General features: G+C 40.7%; 1 protein-coding gene across 2 annotated transcripts in view; it reads left to right on the top strand.

Moving 5' to 3' along the window:
* Positions 1-17,994, top strand: part of LOC149198119 (uncharacterized) — a 364,260-nt gene that overhangs the window by 269,812 nt on the left and 76,454 nt on the right. For both annotated transcript variants that reach the window (XM_089406104.1, XM_089406105.1), the window contains exons 11-15: positions 1,789-2,322; positions 2,439-2,495; positions 2,644-2,742; positions 2,892-3,009; positions 4,548-5,266. In XM_089406104.1, the coding sequence (XP_089262230.1) occupies positions 1,789-2,322; positions 2,439-2,495; positions 2,644-2,742; positions 2,892-3,009; positions 4,548-5,266 (1,527 nt within the window). The remainder of the gene's footprint in view (positions 1-1,788; positions 2,323-2,438; positions 2,496-2,643; positions 2,743-2,891; positions 3,010-4,547; positions 5,267-17,994) is intronic.

Below are 17,994 nucleotides of genomic sequence, written 5' to 3'. Positions count from 1 at the left end.
CCTTAAGCCCAATAACTCGTTTCAAAGATACAAAGTGAGAGCCCAAAGCTCACTTAAATAGAGAAATGGGAGCCAATCCCAATGAAGAATGGTGGAGATCCCAATGTAGAATGGTGAGAATCCCAATGTAACCTCATGCAAGTCAAATCCTCCAAGGAGGCCCACACTATCCAAGAAGAGGGACTCGTGGAAGATGAAGGAGGACACATGTGGAGAGGACTAGAGTGGTAGGAGACCACTTCTCCACTCCCTCTCCATGAAATCGAATCATATCTTGAGTAAACTCTTGATCACTCCTCTAAACTTGAGTTATCTCCACAAAAAGTGCATTTTTGTCTTTTGGAACTCATGGTTCCATCTTTGAGAAATTTGACTTCCTTGATTTGTGGCCTAGGTGGAGTCCACATCACTTTCTAACTTGACTTTGACTTTTTGATGAATTTCCATCTCATTTCCACATCATTTTGACATGTGTGGATATTTATTTTTCTCCATTTATTTAATTTATGGGCTAATTTATTGCCACATTTTCCATAAAACTTAGGAAAAGTGGGTTTTGAGGGTCTAGAACTCATTTTTTACTTCTCAAAGTGTGTCTTAGTAGAAAGTTGAGGCCGAGAGGTATAATTTTGAGCACACATACCCCATACAACTTCTCTAGAGATCACTTATTATATTTTACAATCATAATTTATTAAAATATCAGTCTTGAGGGAAATTTTAAAAATTAAAGAACTGACCCCTAGACCTAATCAAATTCTGCGAAACTTTACGAGTGATCTAGTATGATAATATACAATGACTCTATACACTAGGATTCACCCAAGGCCTTGCCATCAAGCCGCACTTCGGCTTTGAGGTAATAGCTTGGAAGAAAAAACTCAATTAATTATTAAGTGCTAAAAAGTACCAATAATTAACCAAGTAAAAAATATATTCCCAAAGTAAACTCACTTGATGACAATGCCCCAAGTTACCTAGGCCTATTACATGACTCAATTCATCATACTAACATCACTTTACAACATCCCTGTAGGGCTTGCGAAATTTGAGTACAATATAGAAGAAGATGAGAAGAAGAAGAAGAGCTTAAAAGCTCTGAAGATATATGAACTCTGATGGTACATGAAGTCTCTGACATATCCTCGGGCATGGAGTCTTCAAGTGATCTTCAATGGTCTAGGGACATTTGTCCAAAAATAGCGGTGTTATAATTTGTGTGTGTGCCAGTATTTTCTCAGTTTCCAGTTTATCTTCTGCAATATTTTTATTTGTAAAGATTGCAGTGTGATTAATTCGTTGTTGCCGTAGCAATAAACTGCTAAATTAATTGACAGTTAGAAGAATTAATTCCAGATGCTGCAATAGGATTTCAGTAGTTGAAATTTTCACGGCAGACTCCTTCATATGCTTCCTAAGTGGTCGGGGGCATTACAACAAAATACATAAAACACATAGCATCATTTGAGTGTAGATCCCTATATTTTGACAGCATTGAGTTGTTCCTGTTTGATTTACTTCTTTACAAAGTTACAAACCTACAACACATCAAGAGTTTTGTTTTCTTTCATTCAATGTTTTTGTATCTTTTGTCTAGCATGTCACTGTTCTCATGGAAATAACTGAAATTCATTGTTTTGCAATAAAACTCCTTTTGAAATAAGTTGCATCTTTGGTATCCATGGCAAAAATTCAAATCCTACTATTACGTTTGAAATAGCATGTGCTGACCTTGCTATGCAATTTGACTTGTTGAATACTTATATTCTTGCTCCATGCTTATTTCAGGTTATGCAATTTTAGCTACATCTTTCAAAGCTGGGGAAATCCGAGTATTTTGTTATGGTCCCCGACCATTGGATGATTTAAGCCTTTGTAAAAATGGGAAACATATTCTTCCATTTTCAGATAGTTCAGACATTCCTGATGTACTATATGCGTGGGAACACCCTTCAAAGATATTCATTGGGAATGACATTTACCCTGAAGAAAATGCAAATGATCTGGATGCTCAAAATAATCTACACTCCACAGATTTCTTGTATTCAAAGTTTAGCAGTTCTTATTTGAATACACAAACAGAAAGCATATCTGGCCTTTGCATAATTTCTGACCAGCCTTCAATAATAGCATCACCTATTAGTTCAGACAAATCTGAAGAGAGCTCTTTCCTGGGTTTCAGTCTCATGCATTTGACAGGAGCCGGTGATCTTGTATCACAACAATATCAAGCTTCAAGGAAGCTTACAAAAAGGAGACCAAAGAGTGAAGCTTCTTCTGGGTTTATTACTAAGTTTATGACACCATCTCACCATTCAAATTGTAAGAATCTTGACTCCATAGCAATTCATTACATTCAATTTATGTTGTGGTAAAAAATGCTATTTTAATTAGTACATTGTCAGCTAATGACTTCAATGTCTCATGACTGCTGGCAGTGGATCATCCAAAGAGTGCTGAACATATTTACAGAAGACTTTTGTATTTTGCACATTGTATCCTTTTCATACGGATGTTCATTTTTCTCAAGCCTTAATGATTCATTCATGATGCTTCATACCTGATGTTTCATTGGGGAATATTCTTTGCTTTCTTAACCAAGATGTTGATTCTTTTATTTTTTTCATTTAACGGCTTTTAAAGATTTAAAAAGTGGCTATACTCTGGAGGATGGAATATTGTCAAGTTCTGCTTCCTGCCTTGAGCACAATAAAAATGAAAGGGATTTATTGAAGTACTCAGGTAACAAAAAGCATTGCTGGATGCTGCACCTTATTTTTTTAATCGTTAAGAGCACTAATTAACAGAGAACACTGATCATGAAGACATTTGTTTACAAGTTCAATTCAACAGGTGTGTGTTGCCTTCGAAATGACAATTTTCAAATGCAGGTCAGGTGCTTTTGGATGAGTTCACTGGTGGACTCAGTGAGGCCAATAATGCTAATATGCTTGGTACTCTTCCTCCGTTAAGTGACATCCTCCATCACATTACAATCCCTTGCAGCATGTATCCTTTCTCTTTTGCTACTGTGGAATCTTTATTTTATTTGACAGTTAGGTACATTCTGCAACCTGATTTTTACATTATCATTAAATCATTCTACTCTCTGGTAAGAATCCATGTAGTTCATGAAGAATCTTGTAGTTCACTATCCTGTAGAAATACTTTAATGTAATTGCATTCTTAATAGCTTATTGTACTTGTATTCCCAAAGCTGAGCATGTGGGCATCAACGTGCCTCATATAAAAGGGTATAAAACATGAAACCTACTCTCACATGTATTCCTGACTTATGCATCCATACTTAGGAAAACCTTTTATCTCATCTTACCTTGCTAAATGCATGAAACTGATTTCACATCTGTGCATGTAGCTGAGAGGCTCCTCTTTTGCTTCCAAACATGTATGGTATTGTGAAAGATAAACGAAGAAAATTTAACTTTTACCATCAGCCTCAACTCTACAACTCTGCTTGTTGATGGTACCATGTCACTCAAAATCAATGGACAAGTCTTCAAGATAGTGGAGATAAACAAAACAAAGTTAACTTTTTCCATCAGCCTGAACATTCTAGATCTTCTTACTTCTCATAACATGTCACTCAAAAATAATGGTCAATATGGTCCTGCGTTTGCAACAAATTATCTATCCTTGAAGTTGGTGCTTGGTTGACCCCTGTAGTTAATGTAGGTTTTAACCCTGTGACCAAAATGAAACTGGACTGTGTAGCTCCAGACCAAGAACGAACTGCTCCGATGCCAGATGGCACAAACACATTCAAATACTCAGCAAATTCATATTTATTATTATTAAAAGATAGAAGATGATTACAATTTGTGGGAGGCCCCTGTCTTTATACTGCCTTGGGTGCCTCTTGGTGAATGGGCATGATCTTTGATCATGCCCTTTTCCTAATAACTATTAATTATTATTTTTTTATATAACAACTAGCAGAAAAGATACAATAGTAATCACACAAAATATATACAGATTTTTCTCCTGGAACGCAAAACCGGGAAACTCAGATTGATTTTTCATTATTTTCCTTTACAGTGTTATAAATTATAATACATTATATTACATGCCCGAGCATTCATAAAGCCGCAATCCATTTACCATGGATTAGAATATAACCGTAGTTCCTTTGACTGGATCTACAAAACCATGGACAAAATCACCATGCACCCCAAAAATCGCTAACAGTGAAAACTGTTTGACGTAAACTGCTGAAAATGGATGCAAAAAACCACCCAATTTGTTTTGTTTTGTTTTTTGTTTTTTCGGGGCATTAGTCATGCAATGAATATAACACATACCCAACAGTTAATGTCCATGAGACATAAGCATTTGTGTGACATGGGAAATGCTTTAGAAGTAAGATGGCCTTATCTCATGCTACATGTGGTTAAATCCAACTTCATTTTCTTTTTATAGTTTCTAATTTGCATACTCTGTTTTTTCTTCCCACTTTCAACGATTCAGCATCTGTGTGTGGTGTAACTATGCTGTTATTGCTTTTCTGGTGTCAACCTTTACACGTCCAGATATGAAATTTCATTACAGAGATTGTGGATGAGCTTGCCTATGGACCTTTTGGAGTTGGCTGTTGCAACATATTCAGATCTTTGTTCATCGAAAAGGAACTTACCTCCAGATTTTCTACAGATATTCCCTCCTGATTATGTACGGATGCCAGTTTTTCATTTGCAGAACTTACAGATTAAAAGTGAGCATCATTTTTCTGAGCAAAATGATGCTCAGATTTTATTGGGTCCTATTCTTCCTCTTCCCTTCCTACTTGCTCTGCAGCAGAAGGAAATGCATTTAGGGTCTATTGGTGAGTCTCTGACATCGGGGCATAAAAAAATAAAGGATCAGTGTCAATTAATTTTGAATACAGTCGAGAATCTTAAGAAAGCTGATTTGATTCCTGAAGTCAATGGCTCCACTATTGTCTCTCTTGCTGATGATAGAGATATCTGGCCTTCTAAGCATGATATGAAGGAAGACAAGTATTTGCTTCTCCATGAGCCCTTAGTGAATCCTCTTGAAGGAAAGGAGCAGAGTCTTCTCAACAACGGTAGTAGATTTGGCAATGCTTTTGAAGAAGTTGGGTACAATGGGATTGTTGATAGAAAAGTGCATGATAAGTTTATTGGCAGTGCATGTCAGAATTTCCAATCTGAACATGATGTAACAAGGCCAGTGATGTCTGAGTTGGATCATAGTATCTGCCCCATTCATTTGAGCTTTATTGGAGCAGGTATGCCTTTTACAGTTACCTTCATTTTGTTTTATTTATACTCTCTTGCATGCAGCACAAAATGTCACATTAATCAGTTTCTTTAAAGGGTCTTACATAATGTTGTGTTACTGCTTAAACTCTCTTAGAGGGAAATGTCCTGACCTCAATGGGAGAGCCTATCAGCAACTCTCAGGAAAGCCACCCGTTGTCACACCAATGGCCTTGCCCCACTTTTACAGGGAAAGGTATCCTTTTCAAGGTGGGGAATGCTTAAAGGTCAAGCTAAGCTAAGTCATTGAGTAAGGAAGGGGAGTTCTCAAATTTGGCTCGATGGAGCTTTAGGAAACTTGACACTATTCACTCTTAAGTTGGAAGGCGAGTTTGAGTGAGTAAATCGTAGATCAAGTCATTGTTTATGAACAAACTTTAAATGAGTTTAATTAGATAAGTGTGCTCATTCATGCGACAAAATTGTGCTTGGAAATTGGATAGATCTTGCTCCATTAACCATATAACATGAAATAATAGTGAACACTGAAGAGTATACCCAATGGCATAATAACATTTGAAAATGAATCACAAATTGTCCATACAAATCAGACATTAGATGATTCATTCACCATATTTAGGAGCATTAAGGATTGAAAGCTTGTTATCATCATCAAGAGAGCATTCCACAATTAAGAGATCATATGCCAATAACTATAACTTTGTATTAGGACAGCAAGGAGTTGTGAAATGTGTTTGTTTAAGTGCAATGAATAACCATGAAATTACCAAGTCCGTTTTCGTTAGAATTGACAGTGAGGACAGCAGGGTTATTTATTAGTGAGTTACACTTATTATAGTATCCCAAGAACCATCCAATAATCATGAATTACCAATGTTCTGTTGAGAAATCAATGCATGTAGATATTAGGGTTTGATTCTTATTTTCTTGATAATTACTTGTAATGTATGTTGGCTTCTTTTACTTATTTATTATGTTATCTTTCATCAAGCAATTACCAAATTAATATGTATGATGACAAGAACACGGAACACAAGATATAGGCACTCAGGTAGGGAAAAACCCCTATCTAGTGGAAAACATAACAAACTCTTCTACTAGTAGATTCAAATCAAGGTGAGACAATCCAAGACCCTTTTGACCTAGACAAAGACCTCCTCCAATCACCAAGTCAGCCCTTCTTTCAAGTAGATGTATTCTGCCAAAGTCTCCAAGTGTCAGCTCTTCAGATGCAGCTTCAATCCAGAATTTCAGCTCCCCAGCTACAAAAATTCGGACCTGCAACTACTACAGAATTTCGGCCCCCAGCTACTTGTCCAAAAACCCTAGAAGACTTCACACGTGTGAGAGATAGATGCCCAAAACCTCAATTTTGTTTCTTCAATTAGGTCTTCTTCTTCTGCAATTAGATCTCTTTTTCGTCCTCTCTCTTGTAGATCGAACTTGTGAGTGTGTGCTTCCAAATGAGTCAAGTTGCCTCTATTTATACAGATTCTATTGGGTTGAATAGCCCTAATCCAGGCCGATTTCATCAGGACAAGGCTGACTTGGTGAGGAGGTGACAAATGACACTTTTGACTCAAGAATAAATTTCTTTACATGATACAAGTGTTGATTTGGGGTAGCATCAGATGTGTGCTCTAGCCACAAAAATTGGTGGAGAGGCTAGGGCACATGAGATCTACAATACCCAGAAAGGGTTTGGGCAGATTCTAAACAGTTTGAGAGATATTAAAATAATTCATATTTTTAATGGAGTCCCTAAGTCTAAACTTAGGGAAATTAAAATATTAATGTGAATTAATATAAAACTGTGTTAGAATGGTCCAAAAGGCATGGATCAAGCCAAATCTAATCTTAGCCATTGATTAGGGACTTAATCTCGGCCGTTGATTTGTCAACGAGAAAAGTATAAGAGGAGGCTTGAGGGTCACTTGGAGAACACACCAAGAGATCAAGATTTCGACTTTCTGGGGCTAGGTTTGCTGAGAAAGTTGAGAGAGTGATCAGAGTTGCAGTTGAGGGGTAGTGAATACAGAAGCAGAGAGGCAGAGATAGCACCAAGAGGATCAGCGCAGTAGCCGAAGAGAGGGACACAAAAGCAGCCAAGGGTTCACGCAGAGCCATCCAGGAGCTGCGTAGTGCCTCAGAGGGCCAACGTGGGTGACGCAGAGGGCTAGAGGGCTGACGCAGTGCCTCCAGAGGCTGACGTAGGCCAAGCCAGAGTGACGCTGGGGTAATGCTGGGATAGAGAGAGGCTGAAGCAGTCCCTAGAGGTTGACGCTGGGGTTTCGTGGGGCAAATTGGAGCTGTGGAGCTGCCGGAGTGTTTATCCGGGGTTTTAGCTGGAATATCTGCTTCCGAGTAGAGAGGTACTACTGCCGAGATTTTTCTCTGTTGGGTGAGCCGGATTTGGCACCTAGATTGTATTCTAAAACTGCTTAATAAATCAAACCCTCAGATCGTTGCACTGGTTTTCCAGCATTGGGTTTTTTCGGGGACATTAGTCCAAAAACAATGGTGTCACTTGTGTGCTTGTTTCTAATTCTTTCAGTTGATGATTTGTAATGTGTTGAGCATGTACTTGTATTTATTTCCAGTATTTAAATGGTAAATAACTTGTTAATTAACATAACAAGTAGGTAGGAATCAGTGTTTTAAGAAACGGCCGTTTCGAAACCGAAACGGCCGGGTTGATCCGAGTTAATGGCCCAAGTTATGACCCGGCCATGGAAACGGTTCAGTCGGCCGAGTCACCCATGACTCGGCCGAGTCATGGGTGACTCGGCCAACTCGGCCGTTTCCGATATGACTCGGCCGAGTCACATGAAACCGCCCAGCAACACGTCAAACAGCGGATTTATAAAACTTTAATGGATTTTTAAATGGTTTTTTGGTTGGTTTGGACTCCAAATAGGTCTATGAATTTGCTAAATGATTTTTGGGGTCCATTCCCCCCCCCCCAAACCCTATTTAACACACCCAAGTGCTCTCATTCACTCACAGCAATCTTATGCATTTGAGTGAGAGTCTTCTTTGAGAGTTAGTGAGCAGTTCTTGAGCTTGTTTTGGAGCAGCAGTGAGGAGTCTTGGAGGAGCATTGTAGCTGGAGTGAGGAGCTTCTTGGGCAGCTATTTGGAGCAGCATTGAGGAGCTGATTCTTGGAGCAAGCTTGAGGAGGCAGTTTGTGCCTGGAGGTATTTTTTTTCACCTCTATAAATCTGTTTTTGCTTAGTAAATTTTAGGTGCATATCTAGAAATCTTAGAGAGTGTTTTTTGTCAAATAAATGAACATTGAATCAAGGTTTTTTTTTTTTTCATTTTCAGATTGTTTGCTTTCATTTCCTAGTAAAAAAATGGCACCTAGAGCAAGAGATCCTGCTTGGGCATATGTTGAAATGGTTGATAGTCAAATGCAATGCAAATTTTGCCATAGGAAAATTAAGGAAGGTCCTGGGGGAATTGATAGACTGAAACAACACTTGGCAGGGATTAGAGGCCAAATTACCCCATGTACCTCACCAGAAATTGGGGAGATTAGGAAGAATTTGTTGGCCAGCTTTGAGAAATTTAAAGAAGATAAGGCTAGGCAAAGAGACATACAGGCTGAAATTGGGAGGAAGAGGGAGATACAAAAAATGATGGCTACCAAACCCCATTATGATTTTGAGGGTTCTTCCTCTATCCCTCAAACTGATACATCCAACCCTTTCCGATATGTTCCTCCCTCTTTTGGTTCTGTTCAAGATAAGGGAAAGGGTAGAATGTTAATGAAAAAGGGTGATGTGACTATCAAAAGTTATTTCACTCCCTCCTCTCCATCAGATGCACATGGTCCTGAAGTTAGTAAAACTCAAATGCAGCCCACTTTAGATGACCATTGGAAGAAAGAATTGAGGGAGACTGCTTGTGATTACATAGCTAGATGGTGGTATGATGCTGATATCCCCTTTAATGTTGCTCGTTCACCATATTATGAGCCTATGTTTGATGCCATACATGCTGCTGGAAAAGGCTTCAAAGGCCCTACTATGCATGAGCTAAGGGGGGTTCGTTTGCAGAAAGAAATTCAATCCATTAATGAGTATTTGCAAGAGTTCAAGGACTCATGGGCAAGAACAGGGTGTACCATCATGTCAGATGGATGGACTGATCAAAGAAACCGTACCATCATAAACTTTCTTGTCTTCTGCCCACAGGGAACCATGTTTTTAAAATCAGTTGATGCATCTAATAAGATAAAAGATGGCCACTTGTTGTTTCAGCTATTGGATCAGGTTGTTGAGGAGGTGGGGGTGGCTAATGTTGTTCAAATCATCACAGATAATGCCTCTAACTATGTTCTTGCTGGTAAACTGTTAGAGGAAAAACACAAGACCATCTTTTGGACCCCATGCGCTGCACATTGCATAGACCTCATGCTTGAGGATATTGGAAAATTAGATTGGGTCAAAAACACTATAGATCATGCCAAAAGCATAACAAAATTTATTTACAATCATACATTGGTTTTGAGCCTCATGAGGAAACACATTGGGGGCAAGGATATTATTAGGCCTGCCATCACTAGATTTGCTACACATTTTTTGACATTGCAATCTATGCTTTCCCAACATAGAAACTTGCAAAAGATGTTTTCTAGTGATGAATGGAATCAAAGCAATTGGTCTAACAAACCAGAAGGCAAAGAATTGAAAAGGAAAGTCCATGAAGAAACTTTTTGGAGAAAGGCAGCAGAGATTGTGAAGCTTGCTGAGCCACTAGTTAAGGTGTTGCGGTTGGTGGATGGGGAAAGGTTGGCTACGGGCTTCATTTATGAGGCTATGGATCAAGCAAAGGAGCAAATAAAGACGGTATACAAGGATAGAGTGGCAAAGTATGGGCCCATTTGGGCAATCATTGATGAAAGATGGAACAATCAACTCCATCCCCCTATACATGCAGCTGGGTATTTTTTGAACCCACGGTATCATTATAAAGCTAAGGAGTCAGGAGCTTTGAGGCTTTGAGGGGGAGGTCAGAGATGGACTGGTTGATTGCATTGAACGCATGATCCCATTAGAGTCTGATTAGCTGGAGATACATCGACAGGCCAATATCTTCAGCAATGCAACAGGTACCTTTGGGAAGAACCTAGCAAAGATTGCAAGAGAAGCAGATGAGCCAGGTAAACAAAAATTTCAATTTTCAAATTCTTAATAGTTTTACTTTTTTTTTTAAAGTTTGTTAAATCGTTTATAATTTGAAGTTAGATATAATTTGTAATTTTGTTGAGCTAACTCATTACACTCCTATGTTTTTTGCAGCACAATGGTGGGAGGCCTTTAGTGGCCATTGTCCTGAATTGCAAAGGTTTGCAATTCGTATTTTGAGTCAAACTTGCAGTGCATCTGGGTGTGAGCGCAATTGGGCTGTCTTTGAGAGGATTCACACAAAGAAGAGAAACCGTTTGGATAAAAAACGGTTAAATGATCTAGTTTATGTCCAATACAACCTTCGGCTCAGACGAAACCATTTGCTAAACAAAAGACCTGATTCAGATCCCATTGTGTTGGAAGACATTGATCCAACATCAGATTGGGTAGTGGAGAGTTGTCCAGCAGAGTTTGATCCTGATGAGGATCTTGATATAGATTTAGATATGGAGACATCAGTTGAACTTGAACATGTTGTTCAACTTCAGCCTGTTCAGTTAAATGCAGATCCCAATCCACCAGCCTCAGTCTCACAACCAGCGAGGACTCCAGTTGTAGGTGCTTCCTCTGCTCAGCCACGACAGAAGCGCAGCCGCATATCTACTCTATCTCAGCTTGCATCTGCTGCAGTTGCACAGCCTGCTAGTGGTACCACTTCTACAGTTGCAGTTGGGGATGATGATGATGATGAGGAGCCATGGGGCCCCCTGTCTGACTCTGATGATGATGATCCAGAGATTGATCGACATGATCTTGGCTCCTCTGATAGTAGCTACTAGCCAGTAGTACTGTAGTACTAGTATTGGAGTCTGGTCACCGTCACAGTTTACTTTTGTTGTAGAGGCCATTTCTAGCCTCCTTGGTTATGTGTTTTTTGTTTTGAGTCTTCGATCATGTATGACAGTTGACTATGTATTGCCATTGGGTACCATTTTGATATAATGGATTGGTTCATGAGCCTACTTTGATCATATGTTGTCTTCCATCTATATTATAATGCTGTGTGTTTGGAAACATGAATGAAAATCTTTAAAATTATGTTTAAAATCTTTAAAATTATGTTTTTTTATAAAAAAAATAAATATTTAATGTACTTTTTACAACGACTGAGTCATTGAAATCGAGCCTGCCGAGTCATTACCGTTTCGGAGTCGGAGTCTTAAAACATTGGTAGGAATAAATCAATAAAGTGCATGAAGGGTTTCTAACGTGTCAAACTTAGAAATTCCAACATGGTATCAGAGCGTGGTTGCAGATCACAGGAGAACTGAGGACATCAGCCGAGCAGAGTAGCAACAGCAGAAAACAGTTGTCCCGAGTGACAAAAGTTGTTCCTAGCAGAGTAGCAGCAAGGAAGGGGTGACACAGTGCTTGCGTCATCAATATTGACCCAAGAAGAGGCTGCGTAGAGGTTGAGGGAGGCAAAGACAAGCTCATGCAGAGCCACGCAGAGGCCAGTACGGCTGATGCAGTTGGCTGAGGAAGCTGATTTGCTGGTGTCGGGATTGCGCAAAGCCTAGGAACTCTAACCTTCAGTTTTGCTGGGGTTTAGGAGGTTGTGAGTAAGTTGCAGAGTGGAGCTGGTGGGGTACTGTAGTCAGAACAATACCTAACAGGGCAAGGCTAAGGAGGAGGGAGTTGCTAGCGAGGGTTTCTAGCTGAGAAATCTGGATTAGTGGTGCCGCTGCACAAACGATTAGAGTGGGGGCATCTCGACATTGGCAGAAGGGTTTCCAGGAAAGAAATCGAGGCTCAGAGGGAGTCACACCGAGAACTTCCAGGAGGGAAGTAGAGGAGCAACGAAATGGCACTACACGGAGTAAGAGACTAGGACAGACTAGACGGAGCCTCAAACTTTGTAGTCTGGAAGGGCAAAATCTTATCCGTACTTGATAGAAATCGTGTCAAGCACTTCGCCTTGAAGACGACAGCGGTCCCAGTTGACTTGGCTGATAACGATAGGTACGAGGATGTAATGACGAGGGATAAGAGTATCATCCTTGACGGGGTCAAGGATCACATAGTACCACATATTGTAGAGAAGAACACGGCACAGGAGATGTGGGAGGCCCTGACCAAGTTGTATCAGCATACTTCTGTGCAGAGGAAGATGCTACTAGAAAATCAGCTACGATCATACCAGATGCAGAAGGGAGAACAGATTGACCCGTTCCTTTGTCGATTGAAGGAGATTCGGGATCAGTTGACTTCCATAGGGGCAATGCCGGATCCAGAATTGATGGTGAGAACAGCCTTGAACGCAGTCTCGGAAGACAGTGTTTGTCCAGAGCATACTGGGCAGGGCGACCCTTCCAGATTGGGAGGAAATGTGGGTTGCTCTTCACCAAGAAGAGATCAGAAGGCTGAGCAAGGCGGGAAGCAGTGGTAAGGGGATTAGAATCAAGGAGGAGTAGGAGGAGGATGCTGCCCTAGCATCTCAGGGAAAGCAAGAGAAACGGAAGAAGAAGGACCTCTCCAAGGTCAAATGCTTCCATTGTGGGGAGTTGGGCCATTATGCGACCTAATGTGCAAGGAAGAAGAGTAAGGGAGAGGCCTCTTAGACCAGGGCAGCGCCAACAAGGGCAGAGAAGGAAGTGGAGACAGACGATGACTGTGCCATGAGTGTGCACACACCACTTGAGCGAAAGTGGGGAGACATCGAGTTGTAGTCAGGCGGACTACAGGCAATGAGGGGCAGGATCCTCGGGTTGCGCAACCTCTTGGATTAGACCTTGCTACGGGAGCCCCGAAGAGGAGTAGCAGTACTGGCGATGTCAGTAGAGACGAATGAGGATGGAGCGATAGAGGAAGCTACAGTGCAGGCTTCCCAGGACAACGCGAGGCTAGCAGGTTGCAACCGTGTGAGAGGCACAAGAGTATTGCACCAATGCAGGATGGCACAGAGAGGTGTGCAACAGTGTGAGATGCATGGAGTTGTTTCAGCAACACAGAGGTCAGAGAGGGAGCACTTGTCAGTGGCATAGGGAGCTTCAGCATCAGGAGTGTTTCTAGCCTGACGAAGATGTCAGAGTTGGGAGATCAGTTACTTACTTCTTAGTAATTGAGTTGCAGTGCAGCAGTTAGCAGTGGTAGTGCTATGGGCAGCACAATGCAACATGATGAGAGGAGTTGCAATGCAGATGTAGCAGTGGCAGTGGCAAGGCCATGGGCAGCAGCACAGATGCAGAGGGAGCTGCAGTACGGATGCAGCAGTGGCAGTGGCAGGGCCATGGGTAGCAGTACAGGATGCAGCAGTGCAGAGGATGTTGGGCAGCAGGCCTAGCATCAGCACAGGGACCGATGTCGGATGATCAGAGTGATGCTTAGTGAGGAGTATTGTTAGAGCACAGTCCTCGCTAAGAGGGAGTATTGATTTGGGGTAGCATCGGATGTGCTCTAGCCACAAAAAATTGGTGGAGAAGCTAAGGCACATGAGATCTCCAATACCCAGAAAGGGTTTGGGCAGATTCTAAATAGTTTGGGAGATATTAAAATAATTAATATTTTTAATGGAGTCCTTAAGTCTAAACTTAGGGAAATTAAAATATTAATGTGAATTAATATAAAATTGTGTTAGAATGGTCCAAAAGGCATGGATCAATCCAGATCTAATCTTAGCCGTTGATTAGGGACTTAATCTCGGTCGTTGATTTGTCAATGAGAAAAGTATAAGAGGAGGCTTGAGGGTCACTTGGAGAACACACCAAGAGATCAAGATTTCGACTTTTTGGGGTTGGGTTTGCTGAGAAAGTTGAGAGAGTGATCAAAGTTGCAGCTGAGGGGCAGTGAATACAAAAGCAGAGAGGCAGAGATAGCACCAGGAGGATCGACGTAGTAGTCGGAGAGAGGGACGCAAAAGCAGCTAAGGGTTCACACAGAGCCAACCAGGGCTCACGTAGAGGCAGCCAGGAGCTGCGCAGTGCCTCAGAGGGCCAGCGTGGGTGACGTAGAGGGCCAAAGGGTTGACGCAGTGCCTCCAGAGGCTGACGCAGGCCAAGCCAGAGTGATGCTGGGCCAGAGAGAGGCTGACACAGTCCTTAGAGGCTGACGCTGGGGTTTCGTGGGGCAGATTGGAGCTGTGGAGCTGCCAGAGTGTTTATCCGGGGTTTCAGCCGGAATATTTGCTTCTGAGTAGAGAGGTACTACTGCCGAGATTTTTCTCTGTTGGGTGAGCCGGATTTGGCACCCAGATTGTATTCTGAAACTGCTTAATAAATCAAACCCTCAGATAGCTGCATTGGTTTTCCCGCATTGGGTTTTTCTGGGGACATTAGTCCAAAAACAACGGTGTCACTTGTGTGCTTGTTTCTATTTCCTTCAGTTGATGATCTGTAATGTGTTGAGCATGTACTTGTATTTATTTCCAGTATTTACATGGTAAATAACTTGTTAATTAACAAAACAAGTAGGTAGGAATAAATCAGTAAAGTGCATGAAGGGTTTCTAACGTGTCAAACTTAGAAATTCCAACAACAAATGCCCAATAAGGTTCTAATAAATGTGACAAAGACTCTTTTGACTCATGAGAAAGCCTAGAAGCCTCCAATGGAGGCTATGGCCTAGAAAATAAATAAAAGAGCATGAAACCCATGCTCCAAAAATATATTTCTTTAACAATAAATCTTTCTTTTGACAAATATAATTATGGAGACCGAAACTAGTTACATTCTTCAACACTCCCTCTTAAGTACAAAGGTATTCATAATTACATATATACAGAGGTACATGGAAGATCTCAAAATGATATGCTCTATGAAGATTCACAACACACACAATGCTACAGATTAGATACCTAACCAGGGTATCTAATCGAGTGGGACTAAGGTGTGTTCCAAGCTTTAGCCACTCTAGGTACCATTAGGCTTTAGCTCTAACACCAACTCAGGGATCTAGGTGTGTATCCAAGGTCAGAGCTCCAAGACCAATGCCACCCTCCCTACTTCGGGATCTAGACATCATCATAGGCTGATCAGATGTCCTCCCAAGCATCTTGTTGCCCCAAGATGCTTCATCTCTCCCTATCTACTAAATCTGTAATATCAACCAATCCAAGCATGCTTCTGAAATATTCAAACTTCTTATTTGGAAGAGATTTTGTCAACACGTCAGCTACCTGTTCATCTATCGGAATATACTGTAGCTTCACAACCCCATCTTGCACCAAACTTCTAATGTAGTGGTACTTGTTATTGATATGCTTCGTCCTGGCATGAAACACGGGGTCTTCAGACATCTTGATGCTGCTTTGATTATCACAATTTATCACGGTAGGATGCCTTCCAAACAAATTTGACAAGAGTTTTCTTAACCAAACTGCTTCTTTTCCTACTTCACATGCAACAACATATTCAACTTCAACACTACTTAAAGAAATAGGGTCTTGTTTTTTACTCATCCATGAAATCATTTTAGATCCCAAACTGAAACGACCACCGGTAGTACTTCTTCCATTTTGATTTATCTCACTGCCACCCTAATCAGAATTGGTAAAACCTGTTAATTTAACTTCCTTTCCATCATATTTCAGGTAGTGATGAATTGTTCCACATAGGTATCTCAAGATATGCTTGGTAGCTATCCAATTATCATGACGAGGCTCCAACTGAAATTGACTAAGAACATTTACAACAAAGCATATGTAGATCTCGTATTCACCATGTACATTAAAGAGCTCACCAACTTACGATAGCTTGTAGGATCAACAGGACTAGAGTTAGAGCTTCTCAACTTCTTTAGATTTGTGATCATCGGAGTAGTCATAGGCTTGAAGTCCATCATACCAAAGTTTTGTAACATCTTGATTATATAGTTTCCTTGACCAAGATATATCTTACTAGGTTCTTGCCAAACTTCCAAGCCCAAATAGTAGTGCATGAGTCCCAGATCTTTCATTTCAAATTCAGCTGCCAACAACTTCTTACATTCTAGAATTTTGTGCTCCACACCTATAATAAATAAATCATCCACATATAAAAGTATAATAATTGGTTCATTCTTCACTATCTTGATGTAGAGGTTTGCATCAACAGAACTTTTGACAAAGCCAATCCTTAAAAGATAGGCATCCATTCTTGCGTACCAAGCCCTAAGAGCTTGCTTCAAGCCATATAGAGCTTTCTTTAGTCTGCAAACATGAGTATCCCTACTATTTATCTCAAAGCCTTCCGGTTGTTCAATATATACATTTTCGTCAATGGTTCCATTTAGAAAGGTTGTTTTCACTTCCATTTGATGTATATTCTATCCCATAGTTGCAGCTAGCAAAACCAAGGATCTAATAGTAGTGTACCTGACATTAGGAGCAAATGTTTCTTCATAATCTATTCCTTCTTTTTGAGAGAAAGCCCTTGCAACGAATCTTGCTTTGTATTTGTCTATGCTTCCATCAATGACATGTTTGATTTTGTAAATCTATTTAGAAGTGACAACAGATTTGTCACTAGATCTAGGAACAATTTCCCAAACCCCATTCTTTATGATAGATTGTTATTCTTCTTGCATTGCATTCTTCCATTCTTCTTGATGAGCAACTTCTTCAAAGGTAGTTGGTTCTGCTTCGATTAACTTTGTCATGTATGTTGCATACCTTGAGCATTGTTTTGGTCTTTTTCTTTCTCTGAATGTTCCTTTTGCTGCTCCATGACCTTTAGTATCTTCAAGTGTAGCTTTTAACCAGTTTGGTCTCTTCTTTGTTTCAGGAGTGTGTGATATCCCCAATTTTGATTTTCAGCACTAGAGATGAGTTTGGGGAGAGGACGCAATTCTGGCATTGGGACTTAGGAGAAAAAGGGAAAATTGCGTCTTTAATGGAATGTGGGGGCCACAAGAAAGAGAAATTCGACCCAAGGAGGGAACTCACACTCTTGGAGGAGAGAGAAAAGAGAAGGAAGTGCAAATTAGGAGAGAGAGAGAGTGGGGACCACAAGGAGAGAAGGGGCCAACAAATTATAAATAGAGCTTGGGGGTCTCACTTTTGGCATCTTTGATCATTTGACAATCTAACAATTGTTCTCTTGAGCTGCTTATCCAAGACAATCGTGCTGTTTAGCACAAGGAATTTCCGAGTGGGAATTCCACCCTCATTTCGGAGAACTTCGAGTGTCTCCCTAGTGAGGTAATTTGGGGAGCTCAATTCAGAGTTTCCTTTGGGCATCATTGCAGGAGTTTACTTAGCAGTGCGCATTTCTTGGGCGCAGAGGTATTTCCGTGGAGCACATTGTGGGAGCAAGCATGGATTAGAGGCTCCGAGTTTTTGCAGGAAATTCTCTTATTGTTAGACTAGAGTTTGGACAGGGATTTCTGGGCTGGATTGGAGGCTATCACTTGGGTTGATTTTCCTATCTCTTGGCAGGGACATAGAAGCTAATTCGTGATGCTTGGAGGAGATTCCCAGAGAAATTCCCTTTAGGAATTTACAAAAAAATTCCTTGAGGGGTTACGACATTATGGAGTGATTTTCTGGGCTAGAGGTACTTGCTTTAGTGGGGGACGAATTTGCCTTCCTAGGCCCGTGCAGTCATTTTCTGGGCTCACTTAGAGTT

The sequence above is a fragment of the Pinus tabuliformis genome, chromosome 2_2 (assembly GCF_031772625.1).
Source record: "Pinus tabuliformis cultivar Carrire ecotype Pingquan chromosome 2_2, CPIR1, whole genome shotgun sequence".
Classification (NCBI taxonomy): Eukaryota; Viridiplantae; Streptophyta; class Pinopsida; order Pinales; family Pinaceae; genus Pinus; species Pinus tabuliformis.
This window is presented reverse-complemented; position numbering and strand designations above follow the sequence as displayed.